The sequence below is a fragment of the Musca vetustissima genome, unplaced genomic scaffold (genome assembly GCF_032173495.1).
Source record: "Musca vetustissima isolate MV318-11 ecotype Yass unplaced genomic scaffold, APGP_CSIRO_Mvet_v1 utg91909, whole genome shotgun sequence".
NCBI lineage: Eukaryota > Metazoa > Arthropoda > Insecta > Diptera > Muscidae > Musca > Musca vetustissima.
The window spans coordinates 96,255-105,737 of NW_026872421.1; the positions used below are offsets into that span (position 1 = coordinate 96,255).

At 36.6% G+C, this 9,483-nt stretch overlaps 2 protein-coding genes across 2 annotated transcripts; both read left to right on the top strand.

Moving 5' to 3' along the window:
* Positions 1 to 2,721: 2,721 nt before the first annotated feature.
* On the top strand, positions 2,722 to 9,216 carry LOC133332367 (GPI transamidase component PIG-S). Its single transcript, XM_061541103.1, has 8 exons — positions 2,722 to 2,783; positions 5,229 to 5,319; positions 7,396 to 7,535; positions 7,611 to 7,808; positions 7,871 to 8,065; positions 8,127 to 8,605; positions 8,665 to 8,806; positions 8,891 to 9,216. The coding sequence occupies exons 1-8, from the start codon at positions 2,723 to 2,725 to the stop codon at positions 9,214 to 9,216; spliced, it is 1,632 nt and encodes a 543-aa protein (XP_061397087.1). The 5' UTR covers position 2,722.
* On the top strand, positions 3,048 to 4,691 carry LOC133331325 (prolyl 3-hydroxylase sudestada1). Its single transcript, XM_061540060.1, has 2 exons — positions 3,048 to 3,060; positions 3,119 to 4,691. Exons 1-2 carry the CDS (start codon positions 3,048 to 3,050, stop codon positions 4,687 to 4,689), a joined length of 1,584 nt encoding a protein of 527 aa, XP_061396044.1. The 3' UTR covers positions 4,690 to 4,691.
* Positions 9,217 to 9,483: the final 267 nt, after the last annotated feature.

Below are 9,483 nucleotides of genomic sequence, written 5' to 3' on the forward strand. Positions count from 1 at the left end.
TTTCATCCCGTTCGGATCATAATGGTGACATGTAACTTGTTTAAAATAATACATGAATGGAGGGATATGCATAAATCGACTGAAAAATAATTCTATGTATGTACATATATACTAAAAAGTAACTATGGGTCTATCTCGTTTCTTTTTGGTCACGTTTCCCAAGACATAATGGCCTGTGCCACAGTGCGGTGAAGGATACAAACACATTTTTGCCCAAAAATATGCAACAACATTTTTGTTTTTATTGAAATTATCGATAAATAGTCGACATCGTCGCATGAGGGTTACAGAATACCAAATCAGTGTCGAAGTGATGTCGATGTCGATGCGAAGTGATGTCGAAAGAGAAACGTCGTCGACAACGACGACGACATACGGAATAGGGGTGATTATTAATATTTACAATAAACGAAATAGCTTAACGCATGGCTTAACGATTAGAAACACCAAATCTGTGTTAAGCTTACCTCGTAATGTTCGCTCCATTAGACAGATACTATCGATTTTGTGCCATTAAGATAATGGATTTCGAGAACATCGTGGAAGCGTATTTAGCAAACGATCTAAATCAATCGATAACAAGTTTAAACCACGCCTTATAAAAATAACGACGATATAAAAGGAAGCCACACGATCAAGAAACTTATCGAGCAGGTCTGATTAGCACTCACACTCAAGCAGTTTCTGACGTGTTAAATTGGTCCTCGGAGCTCATCCATCGTTGATGAGTAGTATTGGCTCAATTGCGTTCAGTGGTGGCAGAATTGCGCCATCCTTTTTTACCTGCAAAGAGAAGAAAAGAGAGAGTGGAAGAGCAAGGAGAAAAGATAGCGAGAGAAGAAGAGCGGAGAAATGGTTACTTTAGCCATGTCAACTTTTTGACAAAGCCTAGAAGGCTAGATTATCAATTTCATATTCTCCAAACTGTTTATGTCTTCTGCCAATCAGCGATGGACATTTACAGAGGATATGTTCAATTATTTCTAGCTCTTCTTCGTCATTACATAGACGACAGTAATCCTCTCCGCTGGAGTCCCACTTCGAAGTGACAGATCTTATCTTGCAGTGACCTGTTATGATCCCCACAATGATTTTGATCTCTCTTTTATTGTATGCCAGCAGAGAAGACATTCTTTTGCGAGAGAATTCAGACCAGATAGATTTTGAGATTCTGCAACCAGGTTCTCTCAACCATCTGTTGCCAACTACCTCGCAGTAGCACAAGCGGATTTTGCCAATGAAATAGCCAATGGGAGGTTTTACAGATCTCTCAATCGAAAGATTGGACGACTGTGAGCACCCTCGGGCTCACCGGCTATCTCATCGGCTCGTCGGCTATCTCATTCCCTTCAATGTCACTATGACTTGCAATCATGAACAGCTTTTGACTGCCTGAATATCGACATATATAGGCACCGGTCCCGTAATGGCGGCAGTGATTTTACTATATCGGCCGTTTTCGTGATAGCAAGGATTTCTGCTTGAAACTCTACAAATATGAGTTATATGTTTCTAATTCCCTAAAGTAAACGCTTGCACCAGTGTCTTCCTCCATCTTTGACCCGTCTGTAAAGAATGACAGACCTGGCAGAGGTAACGAGCCTCTAGTCCAGGATTCCCTACTAGGAAACTGTACTTTGATGTCATTAAAGTCACTGTGAGAGGGATCATAGTCACTAATATGACTATTTCCCCTCAAGGGGTCACAACCTGGCGTTATGTTTAGGATACTAGCGTGACCATAGTTCAGCGATCTCCAGACATCCGTTTGCCGCCTGGAATTTAATCAGAATGTCCAGTGGATGGGGATTCAGGATTTCTTTCAAGGCTGCCTGTGACGTACTTCTTAACGCTCCGGTGATCAGAATTGAAGCCGATCGCTGTACTAAACTTATTTTTGTCAGCAACATCTTTTTGTTGACCCCCTGCCACCAAACAAGGCAACTATATGTAAGCATGGGGAAAACGATCGTCACATACATGCAGTGTATGATCTCGGGTTTTAATCCCCAGCTCTTACCAATAGAGATTTTGTATGATTAGAGTACCAGCAGTCCTTTCTTAGAGCGTTTCTCAACATTCCTATTCCAAGTTTGTTTGCGGTCGAGGATAGTGTCAAGGTATTTTGCTTCTTCAGAAATGGTTAGTGTCACTCCTCCCAGTGATGGCAGGCGGAAACTAGGAATCTTTCGTTTCCTAGTGAAGAGCAGAAATAAGTGTTTTGTTTTTATCGACATTTGTCGTTAACAGAAAAAAAGTGTTACAAAAATTGGCAATTTAAACCCACTGGGTTAACGAATTCCCGTACAATGTAAACGTACTATTATTCATATTAAAAATTTGGCTAATTGTTAACGTGGTATAAGACAAGTAATTCGAGGGTCGTGTGAACGTGGTATTAAGTTAATCATTTCAATTTTTGTTGTTATCGATAGTGCTGCCATTACCGCCAACTTAATCGGCATTTCTCTCCATACCTCCTCTTTCTCAACAATAGGATTTTTAACCGGTGTCCATCACACCTCATTCGTAAATTTAACATTTTTCACTTTGAGTTTCATCTTTATCGGCCATTTATTCTTCTCCCACTTTTTGTAGCCGGTGGAACGTTTTTAATTTTTTCACAGAGGCATCACACACATGCCAATTGTCCTACGAAAAAATAATCTAAATTGAACAGAATAAATCTATTAAAACTTGAAAGTGTCAGCTCGGTGTCAAGATGGAGACAAATAAAAACGAGGAGAAACTATTGGAGCACAATAAGGAAGATGCAGCCGAAGGTAAGTGAAATTAATTCTTTAGGTGTTCTGAACAGAAATGTGCAATAGATAAGATAAAAATAAGGATGGGCCTTAGATTATTTTCTTGTAAAATCCCTAAATCGAAATACGGAGATGTTAAGCTTGAGCATAACTCAAGATATTGTATTCGTAAAACCACAAATAATATCGAAGTGTTCCTTAGCAAATAAAAATAACCCCCTTAAAGTTTAAGTGTTTCCATATGAACCTAAAAAATGAACAATGATTTTAAGCGTGATAATTATGCATAAGCAAGGTATGAAGTTCGACTATATTAATAATGAAATCATATTCATTGTTCTTTTATTTTTCAGATCTGGCCAACGGCCATTCGGCGGAAGAGCCTGAAGTAAAAATTGCAAAGCTCCAGGAAAAAGTTGGACCACAAACCATTGATTTGTCGTTGAGCAACTGCTACACATCCGAAGAGTTTGCCAAGCAGTTACAAAAACAATGGTTCTCGGAACAAACAAAAGACTACAAAGACGATAAGACCGGCGTTGAGCTATACACGGACCCCTTTCAAATATGCCTGCTTCCTAATTTGTTAAAAGAAACCGACAGCTGCAAGCTATTGGTCGAGGAAATGGTGAAAAAAGTCCATTGGTCAAGAAAACAAATGGATCTGTATGAATTCTACCAGAGCACTGATTTGTCAAATATGATTGAGTGTAAATTCCTGGCCAACTTTTTACAAATGCTTCGCAGATCCGTGAGACCTTGGTTGGAAAAGTTAACCAATTTAAAGCTGGACTATGTGTCAGCATCATGTTCCATGTACACCTGCGGTGATTATCTTTTGGTACACGACGATTTGTTGAAGGATCGTCAAATTGCCTTCATTTACTACCTCTCCCCTTGGGAGGAGAATGAACAATGGAAAGAGGACCAAGGAGGTTGTTTGGAGATATTTGCCAGTGATGAGAAATGCCTGCCTAGTTTTCCTGTTAAAAGAAAAATTGCACCGAAAAATAATCAATTTGCCTTTTTCAAAGTTGGTTCAAAATCATTTCATCAGGTTGGTGAAGTCACAACGTTCGATTATCCTCGCTTGACCATAAATGGCTGGTTCCATGGAGCCTCGAATGAAGATCTAATTGCCGATGCCTTACGGCCCTTTGCAAAATTACAATTCAAACCTCCCATATCTGTTAATCCCCCATCATCCGTAGACCTCTTGTTGAATGAGGTCTACTTAAAACCCACAACAAAACGCAGTATTCAAAAGAGAATAGAAGACAATTCGGAAATTTGCCTATATGAATTTTTCCGCAGGGAAATATTTGAAGCGGCCTTAAAGGAATTACTTAACGACGAAACACTGAAATGGTCACGCCAAGGACCAGCTAATGCACAAAATTTTGAAGTACTCGATTTGAAGACTGCGACCAAAACGCTTACACAAATAATCGATTTATTTTCAAATACTGAAATGTTTAGCCTACTAAGAGACTATACAGACTTGGATTTGTCGGGACCGAATGCCAAAAATCCTCAATTTACTTTAGAAATCCAAAGATGGTCGCATGGTGACTATACCGTTTTGGGAGATGGTGCTATATGTGAAGACAATACCCTAGATTTAATATATTATCTTAATGCCTCGGAGGGTGCAGCAATAATTACATATCTGTCCCCAGACACTGAACAACCAGGCGGAGGACAAAAACAGACTGGTGATGATGAAAGTGATACCGATTCATTGGAAGGGGAAGGTTTCGATGACGATGATGAATCGGTTTTACTAACCATAACACCGGTAGATAATGCTCTCAACATCGTCTATCGTTGTGAGGGTACAACGAAATTTACAAAATATGTATCGCGTAATACACCATTGGACAGGGGACCAGTTTTTGTTATTTCCTGCAGTTATAAGGAATAAAGAAAAAAGTGTATGGTTGAATTGGAGGACAATTTATATATTGCTGATGTTAATCTTCTCAGAGAGAAGTGCCCGATTTATATATATGTTTTATTTCTTTTCTAATGAATGACTGAAGTCATTTAGAGTTTTTCCTGATTTCATTTTTTGTCAATGGAACGAAATTTATTAGCTGTTCTATTTTTTATAGTAAGCATACTATATATACAAATTTGTTGAAATACAAATGTTTAGCGCATATATATTGTATAAAGAGAACCAATAATATGTTTTTTGAATAAAGATGATTTGAAAAGAAATCTGAGTTGTTTTTTTATTTGTAATTGTTTTAAAATGAATATTGGGAAATTCATGATTGCCGATATGAATTTACTAACCATAGTGTCCGAAGTAAATTAGGCGCGTTAAACAAATCAATTATAAATGAAAGCTTATATTTCGGGAATTTAATATTAGTTGAATATTTTATACAAATAATCATTGTTAACTTATCCGTGTTACATAAATTTTACTTATATGTTAATGTTTTAAATTTTCAGATAAATTTCGCTTATATGCAACCATTGCATTTATGACAGTGGTTATTATAATTGGTGTACCTATGTGGTGGAAAACTACTGAAGTCTATAGGTAAGTAGAACCAGCAAGGAAAGTTGTAAAGGTGGATTGGGCCGACTATATGATACCCTTCACCACTTTGGGTATATTGCGCATATGTATTCTTACATTTGAATGTTCCCTCGAAGGAACATACGCATGTCTTCCTGCAACCTGTGAAAAATTTAATTTCATTCGAGCAGATTTAGAGTCGTCTGCATACCATGGGACAACTTAATGGAAAACGTTTTATAGCAAAATTGATACACGGTATTCAGTACGCCGCACTGTTAACAATTTAATTTAAATCAGACACCCGTTCGAAATACATATGGAAGCTATGGCTGCATCTGCACCAATTTCAACAATACGCAATAACGTCATTCAAGTCTCAATTTGATACATTGTTCAAAATTTCGTGTTAATCGGACAAACATTAGGAGTTTGGAGAGCCATTTATGTAAAATCGGACGAATATATATGAGTATGTGAGAGCTATATAGAAATCTGAACCGATCCTAAACTTGCCACACATCATTTTAAACACAGTTAAGTACGCTATGACAAATTTCGTGAAAATCGAAAGATATATAGGGACTTTGGTGCACCATTTACATAATATCGGACGAAAATATATATGGGAGCTATATCTAAATCTGAACCGATTTTCACGAAATTCAACACACGTCTTTCTAGACATAATTCAGTACGTTATGCCAAATTTCGTGCAAGTCGAAAGATATATGTGGACTTTGGTGCACCATTTACATGAAATCGGACGAAAATATATTTGGGATCTATATCTAAATCTGGACCGATTTTCACGAAACTTAGCAGACATCACTCTAGACACAATTCAGTACGTTATGCCGAATTTGGTGCAAATGGAAAGATATATAGGGACTTTGGTGCACCATTTACATGAAATCGGACGAAAATATATATGGGAGCTATATCGAAATCTGAATCGATTTTTGCGAAATTTAACACACATATTTCTAGACTTAATACAGTAGGCTGTGCCAAATTTCGTACAAATCGAAGGATATATAGGGACTTTGGTGCACCATTTACCTAAAATCGGACGAAAATATATATGAGAGCTATATCTAAATCTGAACCGATTTTCACGAAATTTAACACACATCATTCTAGACTCAATTCAGTACACTATGCCAAATTTCGTGCAAATCGAAAGATATATTGGGACTTTGGTGCACCATTTACCTTAAATCGGACGAAAATATATGTAGGAGCTATATCTAAATCTGAACCGATTTTCAGGAAACTTAGCACACATCATTCTGGACCTAATTCAGTACTCTATGTCAAATGTCGTGCAAATCGAAAGATACTTAGGGACTTTGGTGCACCATTTACCTTAAATCGGACGAAAATATATATGGGAGCTATATCTAAATCTGAACCGATTTTCACGAAACTTAGTACACATCATACTAGGCTTAATTCGGTACGCTGTGCCAAATTTCGTGCAAATCGAATAATATTTAGGGACTTTTGTGCACCATTTACATAAAATCGGACGAAAATATATATAGGAGGTATATCTAAATCTGAACCGATTTTCAGGAAACTTAGCACACCTCATTCTGAACCTAATTCAGTACTCTATGCAAAATTGGACTTTGGCTACATCTAAATCTGAACCGATTTTCACCAATTTCAATAGGGTTCGTCTTTGGGCCAAATAAGTGACTTGTGCCAAATTTCATCCAAATCGGATCATAAATGCGACCTGTACTATGTTTACAATTTATCATCTTCAGACGGACGGACATGCATAACTCGACTCAGAAAGTGATTCTATGCATATTCTCAAAAGGAACCATGTGTCTATCTCGTTTCCTTTTGCCTGTTACAAACATATGCACAAAGACATAATACCCTGAACCACAGTGTGGGGGATGGTATAAAAATGTCCGCTCCGATGTACATTTTCTTCCGATTTTATGTCAATGATGCACTAAAGACTGTACGAAATGTTGGACATTCACATTCATTGTAGATGTGTGTTGGAATTATTTCATATATTAAATCCCTGCCTTAGTGTGGTCTTTTTTCACTGCTTAATTTTTTTCTTTGTTTTAGAGTTGGACTCCCCTCATCCGATATAATGGAGTTAAGTGATAAACCGCTCAAAATTAAAATCAAAATTGGTATTTTCAATGTAAAGAATGAAAGAGCGACACTGCTGATAAATGAACTGAAGGAGGAATATGGTAAAAGTGGTAGGTTTTTTTTTTGGTCGAAATTTTATAACATTAATATTTTGCATTAAAATATATTTTTGATTTTCTTCACAGACATATGGTCTTTGGAGTTTGTACACAAAAACAACTTTGAGAAAGCCAATACAGCGAAGACACCTGCTGCCTTGGAAGCTTTGATACTAAAAGAGGTTAAATTGCGCGAAGGTGATTTTGCTTTTATTGAATGGCCAAAACTGCAAGAGGAAGTATTGATTACCAATGAGAGGACAGCATTAATACGCAGTGATGCCAGTGAGTCTTATCGCTAGGTACAATAATTACATGATTAACAGTACATTTTTTTGCGTACACAGGTTCCAAAAAATTAATGCAGGTATTGAATACCTATATTCTACAAACCCACCGAGTAAAACAAATATTGGCTAAAGAACAAGTGGATTCGTTGAAATCAGAAGCACCTCAGGCGGAATATGATGTAACAGTTTCGGTATTGAATCCACGGCCAGATATAATGGATGCCAAGTGGCATGTGCAAATGGCAGTAGAAAGTAAAGTTTCCCACTATTTTAAATGGCTAATGTTATTAATTTAATAAATTTTATTTTGCAGCCTACTTGAAACCCTATTTGGATCAAGTTTCTCACATATCCAATTATACCCTGACCACACAATGGAAATATCAACTGCCGTTCGAAGCTGATTTAAGACAAGTTCGTGATAACACCATATTGAATCGCCATTATGCCTTGTCTGAGTCATCATTGCCACACATTATTACAGCCATTGAAAAGAATTTGGGTTCAGGAATTACCGATAAAACTCCTTTGAATTTGGTGGTTTATATTACACCATGTGACATTGCTCCTGTTTATATTTATAATATGAAAAATCAAAGAGTTTCTAAAGATAATATAAACGGATTTATATCACCCAAATGGGGTGGCATAATTATTGCCAATCCTTCCGTTGAAATATGTCGTGCATATAATGATAATCCTGCACAAAAAGTGGAATTTTTTGTTCAAACCAATGATGTTATGCAAATAATGTTACATCAATTACAAAAGTTGTTGGATATTAGCGTGGAGGTAAGGCCTTGAAGTTTTAGGCATACGCTTTTCAATAATAAATTTTGTTTTCATTACAGGTAACCACAGAAGGTGTTAAAACTGTTGCTGTTGAACAGCTAGCACCCCGCCTATGGGAATATGAATCGTATTTAAGACGCAGTGCCATAACCCATATTACAACCACCACCAACACCTTGCAAAGTTTAATCAAATTATTGGGTAATTAAAAACCAAACAAAACTAAAGAATACCCATCGAAATTTGTTTAATCATGTTCATTGTTTTTTTTCTCCATTCTCCTAGATAACATCAGCTATATTGTAATTAATGATGATGTTGGTAAAGCCATTAACTCTGCCTATGAATTGATAATCAAATCGAAAGAAGCATTGGCCAATCATGAATTAATGAAAGCCTCGGAATTAGCTCAAAAGGCATTTATTGCTTCGGAACAGGCATTCTTTGATGCCAGTCTTTTGGCTCAGTTGTATTTCCCGGATGAACAAAAATATGCCATTTATATCCCATTGTTTTTACCCATAATGGTACCAGTGGTAACTTCATTTAGCATGATGATAAAGCTGTTGAAGAAGCAACGAGAAACCAAAGCTAAATTGAAAACAACATAATTTTTATATATGGATTCCCCTAAGTATTCTTTTAAAAATTCCAGCCTATTTTAGTTGTGGTATTAGTTTGTTTTTAGTTGTAAAATATTTAAACCTTTTTTGTAATAAATAAAATCGTAAATTTGGCTAAAATTTAATAGAAACAAGTGAAAAATGCGTTATGTTTGGTCGGATCGAACATTTTTACATTTATACCAGGTATAGGTATACCGACTTGAATTTAGGTTTTTAAACCCGATGTAATTAAATCGGTCGTGATGTTTATAT

Excerpts from the sequence above, each read along its gene's own strand:
- LOC133332367 (XM_061541103.1), top strand. The coding sequence starts at position 2,723 with ATGGAGACAAATAAAAACGAGGAGAAACTATTGGAGCACAATAAGGAA. Across the intron at positions 7,536-7,610 it reads GGAGGAATATGGTAAAAGTG|ACATATGGTCTTTGGAGTTT; the intron begins GTAGGTTTTTTT and ends TTTTCTTCACAG. Across the intron at positions 7,809-7,870 it reads ATTAATACGCAGTGATGCCA|GTTCCAAAAAATTAATGCAG; the intron begins GTGAGTCTTATC and ends TTGCGTACACAG.